The sequence below is a fragment of the Protopterus annectens genome, chromosome 5.part0 (assembly GCF_019279795.1).
Source record: "Protopterus annectens isolate FY-2018-M chromosome 5.part0, PAN1.0, whole genome shotgun sequence".
Taxonomy (NCBI): Eukaryota; Metazoa; Chordata; order Ceratodontiformes; family Protopteridae; genus Protopterus; species Protopterus annectens.
The window spans coordinates 1,357,492,153-1,357,510,523 of NC_056735.1; the positions used below are offsets into that span (position 1 = coordinate 1,357,492,153).

At 38.2% G+C, this 18,371-nt stretch overlaps 1 protein-coding gene across 13 annotated transcripts in view; it reads right to left on the reverse strand.

Annotated features, from left to right (window-relative positions):
* The window catches only part of DLG2 (discs large MAGUK scaffold protein 2), a 4,792,098-nt gene that overhangs the window by 933,434 nt on the left and 3,840,293 nt on the right, over positions 1-18,371 (reverse strand). Inside the window, exon 1 of one of the 13 annotated variants that reach the window (XM_044071161.1) lies at positions 17,790-17,972. The exons of 11 other annotated variants lie outside the window; for them this stretch is intronic. In XM_044071161.1, coding sequence (XP_043927096.1) covers positions 17,790-17,826 — 37 coding nt within the window. In that variant the 5' untranslated portion in view covers positions 17,827-17,972. Of the gene's footprint in view, positions 1-17,689; positions 17,756-17,789; positions 17,973-18,371 lie in introns of those variants that run through there. One more of the 13 variants, XM_044071164.1, reaches the window with a different exon arrangement.

An 18,371-nucleotide genomic window follows, 5' to 3' on the forward strand; every position in this document is an offset into this window, starting at 1 on the left:
CAGGGCTTTGAGTCAGTCCATGTAGGACATGTCGGTTAGGCCTTGTATCCTTTTAGTAAGGTGCCTCTGCAGGCATTCCAGTTGTTGCATGTGTCTGGATTAGATATGAGCCAAAAGGGGCATTATATTCAATGATTGGTCTAATGAATGCTAAGTAAAGGGGGGCAATGACATCCCTAGATTTAGATGCATTTGCTTTATAAGCTGTGCAAAATAGAAGGACTTTCTTACCATAATGGACACATGTTGGTCAAATGTCACTGTCCACATAAGTTGCCAAATCCTAAACTGGGCCACATCTTAGGGATATATTGTGAATGTGGTAGCTCCCTGGGGTAGATGACTTCTTGAAGTATATAATAATGCATTTTTGGCATTTAGTTTCAGTCCATGATTTTGCACCAATTTATTAATTTAGGACAAACTTCCTGTAGGATGGATAAGTCATTTGGGGGTTCAATGACTGCTCCAAGTCTGCAGTCATCTACAAACTTGGACAGCCAGAGCACTTTGGTATTAGTTTTTACTTCCCAAAGGTAGATGCCAAAAAGAAATGTCATATACTTATTTTCTCCGCCACCTCCTACACTCTAGATCACCAGATTACCTCAGGTTACATACTCAAACATTATGTAATATTCCTTAATACCAGCCAGTAAAACTGAACCGCCTGACTGCATCCACCTGAGATGAACAAGTTGTGCCATTTATGAACAGGAGCCACCAGTTTAAATGCTGCTTCACTGTGCTGAGGGGTATCTATCCCCCAAGCTACAGTGAGCTAGGAGTTGATTTCAGCAGTCTGAGGCAACAGGTGGTGCAACCCCAGTATATGAAGGTAAAGTATTTACCCCCATTACTTTTTCCCGTTTTAACCGACTCACTAAACTTAGTTTTCAATCATGTTTTGAGATCAAAAATCTTATTTAGTGCAATCCACTTCAAAAATGTACTTTTTCCAAATATCTGCTTCTGAAGTTCAAACTAAGTTATTTATTATTTGGTTTCATTTTTCTTTACTTAAAGAGTTTTCTTCTTTTCTATACAAAACTTGAAGTACTTTTCCATTCTGAGTAGGCAATAAGACTTTCTTCACATTTTGATTACCAGTGGGGTTCTATTAGAAAACATTAGAGCAACGAGAATGTGTGACCTATGCCATTTTACCTGTTTTTTTCTCTGAATATGATAATCTAAACCTCCCACTAACCAGGAGGACATCATCTCAGAGGGCAGGAGTCATATTATTAATTTTATTTTCTTTGTTAACTGGGGGAGGGGGGCTCTGGTTCAAAGACCGTTTTTATCCATGACCTACGAGCCTATAACATATGATATTAACGTACAAAGGTACCCAAATTGATTCTTGCAGCTCTGTTACAGTACACACACCCGATACAGTAATATACAGTTAAGCAACAATAAGGTATGTGCTGATTTCTTTGATCTTCAAGCCATTTTCAAAGAACTGCATTTGTGGAGCAGATGGATGAGGTTTTTCTTGAATTTGGGCAATTCTGTCAGTTTTCTGATGGTCTGTGGCAGGGACTCATAAGCTGCTGGTGCAAGCTAACAAAATGCTTTTTGTGCCAATTACCTTTGCAAAGATGGGTCTAATCAGTGAAGTTGTATTATCTGCAGATTTAACATAGGTAATATGTCTCTAATGTGGAGCTTTGATGCAAGAAGTTGGCAGTAAGAGTGTTTCCACTGTCTGAAGGTAAGGCAGTTCAAAGGCAGTGTGACTTTTATAGTTATTGAAGTGAATAGGGGTCCAGTACACAGGCAAGATAATGAGATTCAGTAATATTCATTGTCAAAGAACAGCATTATCTAGTCTGAGTATAGTGGCAAAGTTGCCCAAAGCCTCAGTGGGGCCAACAACTGTGGTTATGAGATCAGCTCCATCTGTAAGATACACCTGTTTATTAAAAGCAGGGAGCCTGCTTACAGTGCTAGCTCTGATATACAGGTGGTACTACATGGACATGAAGCTTTCAGTGCCACAGATCCATCTATAGTGCAGCGTGATAAATGTAAACATGGTAGCATGGCTGTTATACCTGTATTCACTAAGCTAAGAATTTGGGAAGTAGATGTGGGGCTATTAGCCCGCCATGGAAAACAATATTTTTGTGAAAACAAATTAAAAGATGCTGTAACTGCACTACTCACTACTGTGCATGCACATGGACCACGGCAAGCTCTCCTGAGTCTGTTTGTGAAACTATGTGCTGCAAGCAATCCAGCTTTACACCTATGCCTGTGGTACCTAGCTCTACACAGAGTTTTGTTCTCACTAAGAAGCCCATTCAATTCAATTATGTTAACCTTTGATTCAGTGTTGTACACTGACAAGCATCAACAATGTGCAACACCAAGTCATTTTGATGAGGTGAGCTTGACTGCACTTATGAAATCATGCATAGGGCTCCACAGTCCCTAATAGTAGGTTTCCTATTATAACCTTGAACTTGTAAAAGTTCGAATGTCACATGGTCAACACCATATGATCAAACTTTTACAAGTTCGAAGGTTAAAACAAATGGCTCCGTATGGCACAGAATGGGATGATTTCCCTTTTCTGCACTGAAGTGCTATCTCGGAGCTGGTATATTTAAGTAGTTGGGGTGTGGGGGGTGCAGCCCCTAACATAGGGGGGTGCAGGGGGGCATGCTCAGAGCATTTAGGTAAGTTTTTTTTTTTTTTATTATATATTGATGTTTCAAACTTCGCTCAAATGGTGTCGATCATATGAGGTTCGAAGTTTTGAAACCTCGAGTATATAATATAAACCTACATCGTTCATACTACATCGTTTTTCAGTTTGGCTGAGGATTCTATTGGGACCATCTGGAATATTTTATATAATATAAACCCTAATAGTATACCCTGAACGAGGAATAGTGGAGCCCTGTTTTTTAGAATCAAGCATTGTGTACATTGCTCAGCTGGCTATGTTACTCCATGCCACAGGCTTCTAGAACTGGCTCATGATTTTATTTTGCTTTCAAAAGCAATTGATGTACAAGTGAATGCAAGCATCATTCAGTACAAACTGATAATCATTTGTCCTATGCTAGTATTTCAATTTCATAAGAAACACAACGCCACAAGAGACTACATTTTCAGGTTTCATTTTAAAGCATTTAATGGCAATCTTCCAATTCATAACAGTCTCTGTTTTTTGATTAGTTTCCATAACTATTTCTGTCTCATTTTTAACCAGAACAAAAACGCTTTTTTTCATAAAGCATGCTACACAAACAGCCAGCCTACTTTTATAGTAGGCGACAGCTTTCACTCTCATTCCAGTGTTTAAAAACATAGCCTTGCTTTAATGCTTCTTCCTTTACTCCTTTCTGCGTCACTTCCACATGCTGTAACACTGATTACAATAACGCATTGTTTTACTGCAATGCCTACCAGGCTCCTTGCTCATGATATAGTTTCAATCTTATCATCTACATGCATTTCACAGTCCTTTTTTTAACTTAACTTCCTCAGCCTCGTTTCACATTTTTTGTATTCTGGCCCATTACATAATAATTAAAGGTAACTACTTTAATTTCAATTTTCTGACATCCTTGCGCCATTTGCTGGACTTTTGCATTGCTTATTTGTTATGTTCTGGAAAATAAATCTTCAATCAGGTAGCAGGAAATATTGTACACAGTCTGCTACCAAGGATGGTATACAGGATAACCTACCAGAAGCTTTAGATTGAGTCCTGTAAAGCTTGCAATTCTAAAACACTGTGCAACATTCAAATAACCAGAAATGCAAAACATGCTGTTACACATTAAAATGTTTTTTGTAGGTGCCTTGCACCCCTAATGTGGGGGAACTGCCTTTCCCCCAACTAATACATCTTTGTGACTGATGAACTTTGAAAAAAGAGGGACTTATACAAGATAAAACAATTTTTCGAATTAGCACAGATTTCCCTCTTGTGGTACAAGCTTGCCATTTCTGAGACTCACATCTACAGCACTTGAACATGCAATGGGAGCTTTGCATGCACTAGATGCTTACTTTTAACCTCCTAAAGAAGGTGTATTTATGAAAGTGCAACGAAACAGGGATGTCTTCCAGGTCCAGTGTCAATAACAGCAAGGATATTTATTTTCTAACATGCTAGTCCTAGAATATAGAAAGGTTTTACTCACAGAAAGCTTAACTCCAAAGGTTTCCCTAATGTGGTAAGCCTGAATGATTTATAGCCTCTTCTTTCACTGGTCTGGTATATGAACATAAGTCATAGAATGAACAACAGTCATACTATGGAAGCTACAGACTAACATGATAGTCAAGGGAAGTGGCTAGTGTAAATTAACTAAGTTCTCAACACTAGAAATGGCAACAGCATCTGGATAACTCACCAGGACATTGTGGAGAGTCACTCTGCCAAGTTATTTTTTCACAAGGAGAAAAGGGTCTATGATGTCTTTTGATAGCAGATATATCCATTCATCTGTATGCAATGGTCATGGCTCATACTGCTACTACTGGAAGGTATTCTGGAACCATCTGTGCACATTTGTGTGTGTGTGTGTGTGTGTGTGTGTGTGTGTGTGTGTGTGTGTGTGTGTGTGTGTGTGTGCGTGTATGTACTCACGCATGAGTGTCTATGTGTGTGTATGTGTATGTGCTTGTCAGTAGAGGCATGAATGTGGTTATATAAATCTGCATTTGCGCGCACGCGCGCGCGTGTGTGTGTGTGTGTGTGTGTGTGTGTGTGTGTGTGTGTGTATACCCAAGCGTGAGTGTCTGTGTGTGTGTGCCCCTCTGTAGAGGTATGAATGTGGTTGCATAAATGTGCATGCGTGTGTGTGTGTGTGTGTGTGTGTGTGTGTGTGTGTGTGTGTGTGTGTGTGTGTGTGCATGTGTATGCACGTGTGTGTGTGTGTGTGTGTGCACTAATGCATGTCTGTGTGTGTGTATGTGTGTGTGCCTGTCTGCAGAGGCATGAATGTGGTTGCATAAATGTGTGATTGTGTGTGTGTGTGTGTGTGTGTGTGTGTGTGTGTGTGTGTGTGTGTGTGTGTTTGTGTGGGTATCTGTGTGAGCATATGTTCAGGTATCTTAGTGAATGGTTTGCTGAACATGAGTGTGTGTGTGTGTGTGTGTGTGTGTGTGTGTGTGTGTGTGTGTGTGTGTGTGTGTGTGTGTGCATGGGTGTCTGCATGTGTGCTTGTAAGTGTCTTGGGAGGTACCTGTGCATTCACAATGTATGGGCTGGAAGGGAGGACACTAGAGTGGTCAGCATTTAATTCATAGACATGGTAATTAGTTGGTAACAAGGTGTCCCTTGGAGCAGCTCTTACCTTGTTTCTAAATTGCAGGTTCTAACCATTGTGGTAATTGTCAGTCCCACATTATCTATTGAGCGCTGGTAACACGAATCTCTGAATTACAGGGAATATTCCTACCCAAGAGATGTTAGTGTCAGAGAGAGTGAAACAAATTTTGTAACCATGAAGAGAATTATTGTGAGGGCTGTTCACCTTGTGGATATGCATTAGATAGTGATATCAGGATGATTAATGAACAAATATTTATTTATGAGAGTATTCTGAGCGTAATTTAGTGGGAGTGGTTTATTAATTAATTGATTTGCATTTATACCCTTTAAAGTGTTATACTACAGAGATAGTAAATCTTAAAGAATATTAGAACATTTCGCAATGTAAGGAAAAAACAATGCCCTTTAAAATTATGTGTCCCATTTTTATGCTTTTTAGGAGAGGAAATGTGATCAGTTAAAATTTGGTCATAAGATCAGTTAAAGAATTACTGCAAGGAAAGCTAAGGGGCTCCTTCAACACAATATGTCATGGGCTATTTTGAAATATGATACGTTGTTTGAGAAATTAACAATAAATTAACAGTAAATCAATTAAGAAGTGTTTTTATATGAGCAATGCTGCTCTCTCTCTCCATTACTTGCCGCTATGATCTTGAGGTTTGAAGCATATCTCTACGTTTGTTTGCATTACATTACACGACTGGTAATGTCATTTTCTGTTTTTGTAATCTTTGGTTAATGTTTGATTAGCTTTAATTGGGTAAGGTGTATAAGAAAACGTGAGTTAATTTTCTTTTAATGCCTTTGAAATACTGACACTGAGGTACTGAAGTAAATAAACAAAGCTTCCTCTGAAACATGATGCCTTATGACTTTTCAACGTGTTTTGAGGCCTAGATCGGCATTCTGTCTGGATTGCTATTCTTTTTACTTGAGCAACGTTTCTGTCTAAATCTCTGCACCATTTTAAAATAAAAAAGTTTACCTGCTTTAAATCATTATTCATAATACTAAGGCAAATTTAAACTCTAATGAAAATAAATAGTAAAAGTCTATAATTTCTTATGAAAAACAGCAAATATGATTTTGTTATTTTCAGGAATAAAGCATGTGTTGGTATTCTGCCAATATACCTAATGACCAAATAATTTTGCTATATCCATACATTTTACAGATAGCAATAGCATATTTCTCCCTTTTACCCTATAGCATATCTTGTTAACAACTGCCAAACTGCAATCCTCTCTCTTTGAGTGACAGCTTGAGGCAGGTCCCATTTGCCTGCCCATGTCTTTTAAGTTGATTTTTTTTTTTTACCATATTCTTATCACAGTACTGTAGCACGGTGGCAAATAAACTACCTGTTGACAAGGATGAAGTAGTGCTGAGCCTGATGAACTGATGTCATCAGAACCTTAAAACGGGTCAAACCTTGGAGAGCAGCTGGCTCAGATAACATCATGGGTAGGGTACTACAGGAATGTGTGAAAGATCTGGCACTAGTACTCACGGACATCTTCAGTACTTCTCTACAACTAGCCAGTGTACCAAAATGTTTCAAGAAGATGACCATCAATCGGTTACTCAAGAAATCACAACCAGCAACTCTGAATGACTACTGACCAGTGGCTTTAACCTCGACAGTGATGAAATGCTTTGAGATGCTGGTTAAAGATCACGTAGCCTGAAGCATACCAGTGACTCTGGACACAATGCAGTTTGCATATAGGATGAACCGTAGTACATCGGATGCCATCTCTCTAGCAGGCCACGAAACTTTGACCCACTTGGAAGGCAAGAACTGCTATGCAAGACTACTATTCATAGACTTCAGTTCTGCCTTCAGTACTGTTATCCCTCAGAATCTGATAATGAAACTATTACAGTCAGGCATCAACTCCCACATATGTAATTGGATTCTAGGCTTCCTCACAAAAAGGCCTCAAAGGGTTTGTGTGGGCGTCAAAAGTTCCCAAAAAATAAACCTGAATACAGGAGTACCACAGGGGTGCATCTTAAGTCCTGTCCTATTCACCTTGCTGACACATGACTGTATGGCCAGACATGAGTCCAATAAAATCATTAAATTTAAGGATGACACCACAGTCATAGTTCTGGTCAGAGATGGAGAGGAGACGGCCTACAGGAATGAGATCGAACATCTGTTGGGCTGGTATGACAAACTTAGCACTGAATGTCAGCAAGACTAACAAATGATTGTGGATTTTTGCAGGTCTCAAGAACCACACCATCCTCTAGAAATGAAAGGAATGACAGTGGAAAGGGTCAAAAATGCAACGTTTCTGGGAGTAACCAGAAGAAAAGTATCCGGGAAGAACAACCAGCACCGAAATGACTGAAGGCAAAGTTTATTAGTCCAAAACACGAATCCTTGAAATGCAAGCTAAAAACACATAAACGCCCTGCTTTACATGTGTTTTTGTCTTAAGACAGACTTCATCAAAGTTTCGGGGAGTACATATCACTGAGGACCTGTCCAGGTTAGTCCATGTATCTTACATGGTCAAAAAATCTCAGCAATGATTGCACTTCCTAAGAAAGCTGAGGAAGGCAAAACTATCAAAGACCATCCTCCAAACTTTTTACAGGGGTACCATCGAAAGCGTCCTTGCCAATAACATTGCTGTCTAGTATGGGGGCTGCAACACCTCTGATCACAAGGCTCTCAGGCGAGTTGTAAGGGCAGCAGAGAAAATCATTGGTTCCTCTCTTGCAGCTCTGGAAGACCTACATGAATCATGCTGCATCATTAGAGCCAAGAAGATATCCACTGCCTCTCTATGCACTGTCGGACTTCTAGACTTAACAACAGTTTCTTTCCTCTCTCCATCAGACTACTGAACTCTTGTGAAAAACGAGCCAGGAGACTCCACAATTTTTTCTTTAAAAAACTCAACTAGGCAATCATCAATAAGAATCAGAAATGCATCCCATAACAAGCTACTCACACTTCAACCATGCCTCAATAGTATCCAGCCATTTATATATACCTCAGTTCATTATATGGGTTTAAAGGACCAAGGTTCAGTTCTCAGTTATGATACAAGTCTTATTTCTGTAATTTTATGACTGTAATGTGACAAATGTAGCAAATGAAGTCTTAATTCTCATTTATGTAGGCCTATTTAGACAACTTAAGTATATTACCCTCGGGATGTACCTTTCTAGACATATTAAGAAAAATGAAAGGCATCAGATCTTCTTAACCAAGAAGATTGTTGACCTAAAGTCCCAGGGCTACACAGAAATGTTTCAAGCGCAAGTCTTTTACTAAGTTTCTTATAGGTTCCTGCATGACAATCTATGTCTAGAATTCTGTACTATTCGGAGGAACATCTGTCTTGCTCTCCTGTATCTTTGCTTGTGACATAGTTTCCCTAATACCAGGAATAAAGAGTAAAATCTCTACCAGCATGTAAATAAAATGCGTTGAAGAGACAAATTTATTACCCAACACCTAGCTCACCTCTGGAACAAACACCTCCTGCAAGTTAAGCAAAGTGATGCCTTAGTATCCATCATATTAAAGTTGGATGATTGGATGGGTACTTACAAATTTATTCTCAGACTGACCTCCTTTACTCTTCTTGAGGGGGTGCTGTATGAGAGTAGGTATTAGTCTTGTAACTCTGTTGATTCGTCTTTACAATTCTCCTTATGATCTTTATATTTTTCAGCAATCATTTTAATTTTTATTCACAATGCACTAACTGTTCAGCATTTTATCCTTCATGATTTGTTCACAAATGCATCATATGCATTGTTTGGACCTCTTGAAATACTAAATGTGCCTTTCATTTAGTAATCTTCAGTAGAACGTGGCACTATATGTTACTGACCTTCAGGCATATTGCTCATGTAGAAGAAAGCAACATTAAACAATGGGAAGTTCATAATGCAGTGATTTTGGATTATAACATTAAACTCCAAATGGAACTCTTATCAGTATTCATTATGGACATTGAAAGCAGCTCCCTTTCTCAGTGCTGTGTTATATCTAGTAACTTGATGTAATAATGATGTCATATGTCACACAAGGGATGTTACTTGCTCATCTGTGTGGTACCCTACTAAGTAAGCATATTTAATTTTAGTGATTTGCAGAAAAAAATAATAACATCTTTATATTCACAATTCAGCTATAGTAATAATTCAAAATTGTTATAAATGCTGTATGGGTTTTACTATGGAATGTCAAAAGACAAAATCTTGAACATCAGAAACAATCAAAAAGTAATGCCCACACAGAGGGGTGAAAAAGGAAACTGTAAGCTTTTTGCAGGGGAGCAAGCATGCCTGCACTCCATCAAGATGTGAGGTGCATCCCCTCACACCCCAAAAACAAAGATATATGGAGGCAGCTGCAGTGATGCAGCGGTTAGCATTGCCGCCTCACAGCAAGAGGTTCTCCGGTTCAGTTCTCAGTTGCGGTGCCTTCTGTCCTCCCTGAGGTTGCATGGGTTTCCTCCGCATGCTCTGGTTTCCTCCCACATTCCAAAGACTTGCAGTAGGTGGATTGGACATTCTAAATTGGCTATAGGTGTGACTGTGTGTGAGTGAGTGGTACAGATGAACTACCATTGCAGAGCTAGCCACCTGGTGGTATAAACCTTAGCTTTAGATGATTGTCACTGTTGAAGTGACATGTGCAAAAAGTGGGAAAATGGATTGAGGCTCTATATATATATATATATATATATATATATATATATATATATATAAATCTTTCTGGCTACACCAACTCAAACAAGTTAGGAATCTCTGAAAAGAAAGGAGTTACTGTATCATATTTAGAAATGACACCAGTAGTGATTTCTGCTGGGTGTACACTTAGAAATGACACCAGTAGTGATTTCTGTTGTGTGCACACTTGGAAATGACACCAGCAATGAGTTCTGCTGGGTGCACACTTGGAAATCATACCAGTAGTGATTTTCACAGGGTACACACTTCGAAACTTCATCAGAAGTGATTTCCTGTGGAAAACAGTGATCAGCATTCTGTTTCTTGGTGTTTTATACTCCAGGCACTTGATGCTCAAGGTATTCCACTTCTGTAGTAACTAGATGCATAAAGTTGCAGATGTTTGCCCACTATCTCTGAATGTAATCCACTGCATACTAGTTCTGAATCATGAGCCTGATCACCAGGAAGTGAATAGTAAGTATGAACAGCTTGCTGTCAGCAGCAAGCTCTGGTATATCATGTCGTGTTTTGTACTGCTGCCAGGTGCATGCCATTCGGCTTTGCCACAACTATGCATTAAAGCTAAGTGCATTTTTTATCTCACCTAAAGTGTTGAAATGTATTTAGAAATGTTCCTTTCAAAACTTTAAGCATATATAACTATATTGATTTACATCTGATAGTCAAATTGTAACCATCTTCTTCAGGCATTTTTGAGCAATATAATTAATATTATAATATCCTGTAGAAAAGGCAACTTTATACTTGTTTGAAGAGCTTTCAGGTTGCAGGTGCTCAATAAGAATGATAATGACAACTGTGGTGACAATTTGGATTACAGAATTAAACAGTGGTGACATCATTATGCAGTGATTGTGGGTTATAACATTAAAGAATGATGACATCATTATGCAGTGATTGTGGATTATAACATCAAAGAATGATGACATCATTGTGCAGTGATTGTGGATTATAACATTAAACAATGGTGACATCATTATGCAGCAGTTCTGGATTATAACATTAAAGAATGGTGACATCATTAATGCAGCGACTGAGGATTATAAAATTAAACAATGGTGACATCATTATGCAGTGATTGTGGATTATAACATTAAACAATGGTGACATTATGTAAAGAATGGTGACATCATTATGCAGTGATTGTGGATTATAAAATTAAACAATGGTGACATCATTATGCAGCAACTGTGGATTATAACATTAAACAATGGTGACATCATTATGCAGTAATTTTGGATTATAATATTAAACAACGGCAACATCATAATGGAGTATTTTTGGATTATATTATTAATGGCAACTTCATAATGTAATGGCTTTGGATTATAACATTAATCAATGCTGATATCATAACACAGTGAGTTTGCATTACAATTCTATGGCAACATCATAAAGCAGTGATTTACATTATTACATCAAATAATGGCAGCATCATATCACTGAGTTTGGATTATAGCATTAAATAATGGCAACATCATAAAAGTGATTGTGGATTATTACATTAAAGAATGGCATATATCATAACACAGTGTTTTTGGATTGCAACATTAACACTGGCAACATCATAACATGGTGATTTTGTAATATTATCATTGCTCCTACAGTTTAAATGCATAATCTGGTACATTACTAGATACCAGATACACATGCCACATTGATTAAGAGCTAACAAGGCTAAACTACCTTACTAGTGAATACTATTTACTGTCAATAAAAATGAAAAAAAAAAACCCACTCCTAGCACACCTCTCATCATCTTAGCACAAGAAACCTAAACAAAGCTCAAAACAAAGGAGGGACAAAGGCCCACAAATAGGGACATGTTTTAAATATTGCTGTTATAAATGAAGAAAGTTACTACAATACATGGTTTGTCTTAGCATGAATTTATCTGAAGAACATGAAGTCTGAAACTCAAATGTAAGTTGTTATTTTGTGACTTCAATCCTCAATGATTTCTCAGAAAAAAACTCAAATTTTATGTAAAAAAGACCAAATATATGAGGCAGAAATCTGGACACTTGAGAGTTATGCCTCATGGACTCTTGGCTATTGCCATCAGAGACCATTCCACATAACAGTATCTACTATTATGATCTGCATCACTTTCAGTACAAATGCAGAGCAATGCTTCAGAAATGCATCAGCACATGCTATTCAGTTAACACAGTCCTTCCTACCATAAGACTAATAAACCTCTTTATTGTTTTTGTAACATGATCACACCACTAGACAACAACTCTTTGCCTGTACTCTACAGAACAAAGGAAGTACTGAGTCATAGCTACAAAATGAAGTTAGAATTATAATGAAACGGAGAAATGCTAGTTGGTCAATCTGGAAACAAAGTCATAGCAATCTAAACTACAACAAATGTATTAAAACATACATGTAATGCAGAATAGGAGTTAGATAACACACAATACTTTTATGAACAGAAAACAATAATCACATATAACTCCAAACAGTTCAGGAAGTAGATGGACCTGCTAGGTAATAGTTTCATAGTTTCATAGTATAGTACTAGGCTATCTGCCCTGGGGCATTTGTAAGCCTACCCATAGTGATGTGGCATTTGCCACCCCATGAAATGGTACAAAAATGTACAGAATAAATTTAGAATACTGTGTCTAGTAGTGACACAATGAAGGTCCCCTTATATAATAGAATTAGTTTACTGTGCCCCTGTCTAGCAGTGACACAGATGTGACCCCTGGGGTAAACTCATGATCTCCCATCCACTCATCAAGATTTCTCTTGAAGAGAGTCAGTGAGGGGCTCTGCCTAATACGAATTGGGATCTTGTTCCAAAGCATGGGAAGCCTCTGGGTTATGAATCTATCCCTCCGGCATGTCCTATTCATACTTGTGTCAAGGTTTAAGTATCTAGCTCTCGTGGTCCTGATGGACTTGGATTTTTTGAGGTGGAGCATGTCCATCAGATCCTGATTGGACATGGCCTTGTATATCAGGCAGAGATCACCTCTGAGCAGGCGGTATGATACTGAATAGAGCTGAAGTTTCTTTAGTCTGGCAGAATAAGACATATGTTGGAGACCCTTGATCCTCTTGGTGAGGTACTTTTGTGGTCTCTCCAGCTGTTGCAAATGCCGGGTGAGATATATACCAAATGGAGCATTGTACTCAATCATGGGTCTGATGAGGGAGGAATATAGGGGTACAATGACATCCTTGGATCTGGATGTGAATCCCTTCATGATGAGGTGTGCAAGGTAGAATGTTTTTTGAACCACTTTGGCAATGTGGGTATCAAATGCGAGGTCGCTGTCGACTTGGGTCCCTAGGTCTCTGATTAATTTTCAGTACTCAGTGGGTTGCTGTCTATGTGATAATTTGTGGGTACTTTGTTTTTCCCAAAGAGGATGACTATACATTTTTTGGCATTTAGTTTAAGGCCATGACTCCGGCACCAGTTGTCCGTTTCTGTGAGGCCTTTTTGTAGGATGTGTGTGTCTGCTGGTGTATCGACTATGGTGCCTAGTTTGCAGTCATCTGCGAACTTTGTCAGCCACAGCCCTCCCGTGTTTGCTTTAACATCTGAGAAATAAATGCCGAACAAGAGGGGTCCCAGGACAGATCCCTGTGGGACACCACTTATGACTGGCTTTGAGTCTGACATTGCTCCAGTGATTTTAACTTTATGGGTTCTGTCCTTTAGCCAGTTTGCAACCCATCTAGTGACATAAGGATTTACATTTAAGCTGTTGAGCTTATCTATGATGCCTGAGTGGGGTATTGTGTCGAAGGCCTTAGCCAAGTCCAGGTATGCTGTATGGACTGCTTTGCCCTCGTCAATGGCTCTAGTGACTGTTTCGAAAAAGTCAACCAGGTTTAAAAGGCAGGATCTGCCCTTTACAAAGGCGAACTGGGTGGGATCAAGTGTCTGTAGGTCCCCTATGTCTCTGTTTATGAGTTCCGTACTGATTCTTTCCATAGCTTTGCAGACCAGGCTGGTTAAGCTTATGGGGCGGTAGTTTCCAGGGTCTGTAGAGGCACCCCCCTTGTGGAGTGGGACCACTGTTGCTGTACGCCAGTGTTCAGGTACATATCCCAAAGTAAGGCTAAGGTTAAATAGCATTTTTATGTGTGGGTTTAGCTCCTCTTGGAGTTCACGTAACACGCAACCCGGGATACCGTCAGATCCCTTTGATGCTGTGTTTTTTGCTTTGTTTAGGGCGGTTTTCACTTGGACATCTGAGATGACAGGGAGATTACATTCAGCTGGGATAAGTATTTCTTCTTTTGGGGGTGAAGGAGGGGAGAAATTTGCACTGAATCTGTCAGCCAGAATGTTGGCAATATCTGTGGGTTCAGTGTATTTTTTATTGTTGTGAACCAACTCTGAGCATATCTGAGGGTTTCCGCCCAGGTTTCTAACATAGCTGAAGAAGGCTTTGTGGTTATCTTTAGTGTCCTTAGCGATTTTTATCTCAAAGTTGGCCTTGGATGTTTTTATGAGAGATCGTAGTTTTCTGCTAATGTTGATCAGAGATGTCTTCCCTTCATGGGATTTTGCTCTGACGTGCAGTAGCTTCCTTCTTTTGTTATACAATTTGTTTATGGCTGAGGTACACCAGACAGGACGCTTACCTTTGGTGGAGAGGGACTTGGATTTGTTTGGGATTGCATGATCCATGCATTCTTGGAGATGTCCATAGAAAGCATTCGTGATGCAATGAAGCACTCATACCAATGAAAGAACATATCACCTAGATAATGTTATTATATCACATCTACTGTATATAGCTTAATTTATGCTAAAATATTTCATAAAACATAATTCCTCCAATCCATCCTGTAAAAAAAAAACCTGAGTCCAAAACACAAACAAGCCATGAAGACTATAACTTCATTTAGCCACCAGTTTTAGGCCATGTAGGCAGCAAACTCAATTCATACTGGTCTATGTACCTTATTATAACAGATCATTTTATGATGCCGTACACAGAAACCAAATACTGTAGGTAGTGTGACTTATCAGTATGACACAGGAAGAAAATGTTACCTCTGCACAGACATTATCCTAGATTATTCCTAAATGGAAACTGAGCTGAAGAGCCATTTACTGCAATTGGCATCTGTAACCTCTGTGCCACGGGACCCACCATTACAATTTATTGTAAACCCTTTAACTATTCAGTATGACATGCGTTCATTCTTAATCTTTTGAGCATAAATTACATTTGCATGAGCATATGGGCTTCAGTTTGCATTTTATCAGAGTTGCATTGATTGCTTCTTTATAAATTGACTTTCATGCACATGCTTTGCAGTAATTTCTGGGTGTTCCAAGGTGAGTGCAACTTAGATAAAAAGCAAGCAAGCTTTACCTTGCATTCCAGTGATCACTTTCTTTATGATGTGCTGTGAACTTGAAGCGAGTATAATAAAGAGGAGCGTGAGACTTACCTCTTATAATGGAATGTAAGGGGAGCAGGTCATGTAATTGAAGGTAATTTCGGCGAATACAAAAAGAGTGAGTACTGTTCTCCAAAATTACTTTATTCAATAGTGGAGACTCCTTTTTTCTCCACTGTTATGTGACCTTGGAGTTGGCATATAAGTTTGGGAGGATGCATGGGAGCAAAATTGTTAAGTTGTTCATTGAAGGTGTTTTTGCCAAACATTTTTTCATTTTTCATGCAGCACTGGAATTATCTTTGATGACTCAACATGAATCTGAAAGTAGGTTATCATGTTTTGGGGCTAGGGAGCCCCCTGCAGAAACCTCTTATCTGTTTTGTTACAATTGCTAATAAAGTGAGCAGTTGAAGCAGATGCATTTACATCAGTATGTGTACCTGAGCTGTTATTGACAAGATCCTCAGATTAGGTTAGTGTGAAGTCTTTAGGTAGGGATTATATGCAGGGGACCCATTTTTTTATTGTTTTATGTGCAGTTAGGCTAAACACAGAAGGATAATCAATGACTTAATTTGCAAATCATTAATAATAATATAATAATAATAATAATAATAATTTGATTAATTAACTCTAGTTTTGTGTATGGGTGCTTGATTGTGGAAGTGGTTCACTCATCTGTAGTACATCAAATACTATTTTTATATGCAGAGGGTCAATTATTTTGATATGTAGGAGAAGATCACTGTTTTTCTCTGGTCTGAAGCTATATTATATTTATGAGTCAGGGGCTTTAATAATTTAATACTTACATAAAACAAAGTCTATTATCTTTTTTACTGCTAACAGTCTAAACAATATTCTTGTTGACTGCCTTCCCTAGCTCTTTGATGGTTCACCCATAAAAGGATAAATATTTTTACAGTATCGTGGAGTAAATCTCGAGCCCCCTTTGTCACTCCAAGCTAACAACAGCATCCCAACAGATAATATAGATACACTAGAAAATCAAGTGCTTTTAAGCCCCAATGCCAGGACTGGCACTAAAGAGTATATCAGGCTGCCTTAAAATGAATTTGACATATCACTACATACAGCATTTTACATAAAAAAACATGAAAATCAGTGAACCCTTCAAACTATAACAAGCAAAATATGTCACCTCATGCTTTTGGCATCAAAGTGTGAACCATACTATACAGGACAGGGTACATCAGTGTCTCAGACTTTCAATACCACTGCACCCTGGCTGCTACACAAGGCAAGGTTCTCGGCTACTCTGAACCTTAAGCCATTTATAAACCTGCCTCATACTGGCTGTAAAACTCCATGTTACAGATTTATACTACACATTATGATCTATACAAAATGACCTCTATCAACTTATCCAGACAAGAAATAAAACAAAGGAAGCATCCACTCCTCCTCTATGGCAAGAGAAGAATAAACATACATTGTCAATTGTAATTAATGTAAATGAAATATCTTCTTTGAGCTCCCACTACACAAAACTGGTCTATACATTTTTTAGAGTAATATGCACACAGAGTGTAATCATTATGAGTTTACTGTGAATATCTCAGTGCATGCCCAAATTGTGTCTGGAAATATTTCTTAATAACCACCTCACTTACCAAATAAATAAATAATAAATAAATAATTAAAATAGCAAGACAGAAATATCTTATGTTCATTCCCAAGAAGTTTGCCTTCGATTCACTAGTCAAAATCCAATGTACAAAGTCATACAGTTCTGTATGTATATGTTCTCCTCCTTTTCCATACAAACATAAATAAGGAGTACCTTGTAGGTCAGTGGAACAAGCAGTGGTGTGACACAGTCTGTGACAATATGTGGCTTAATGATCAGCATTCATTACATATGATATAACAAGACTGCAAATTGGATTTCTATGTGTTAGGACTTCTGAAGTTGTATATCTTTTGCATTATTATTATTATTAATAATAATAATAGTAATAATAATAATAATAATAATTTTACACAATAGAAGGAATGAGTATTTATACCAAAACCTATGTAACAAATTTATTTAACTCATTTTATGGCTAACAGTTCTTTGAACAGAGTTATTCAACACCATTAAGTGCAATCAGTCACCAAGATATTACCTCTTACCCTGTATCAGCCTTATATCTTTGCCTGCATTCAGCTTTTAGCCAGCTAGTATTGTATTTCAGATTCAGTTTCCATGCGAGCGACACAAAGACTAACATCCACACAAACACACACGCACACATTCCTTACTCAAAGTTCTGGTTTCAGCAGTATGGAAGATGCATCCATATTCTACTTTCTCCTCCTTGGAATTAAGGGAAATGAGCATTCCCTTCCGCCCATCACTTACTCATATCAATACTGGCATGCTCCAACTTCCAGGTCATTTATAACTTTGTTTGCATACTTCGGTCACCCTTTCCCCAGCACTGATGCTTGTGTTAATACTGTAACAACATCTCTAAAATTCCGAACACAGAAGACATAATGTATATAATTTCCCTTTTGCACACATCTGGATAAACTTTCTAATCCTTTTTCAGTTACATGACTTTCAAAGAACGTTTCCTTCCTAAACATTACTTCCTAGTTTCTGCATGATGTTTGTGTGCTGCCCATCGGTGAGACCACCTCCTACTTTTACAAGTTAGTCACGCTTCCACTTTTATGCAGTGTTTACCATCAACAGCACCACGTTTACATCATGCAGCTATAAAAAACTAAAAACCTGTCTGACTGCAACAGCAAAAGCAGAGTTCTTGTTTCTGTTGGCACAGAAAATTCCAGTAAATGAAAGAGCAAATTAAACGTAATAGGTGTATTCTTCTAACAAAAGTGTTTTTCTGTATTATACAGAAATTATTTCTTTCCAAATTCAACATGTTTGTGACACACAAAGTATGGTACTTAAAATATTAAGTGCTTACCAAAA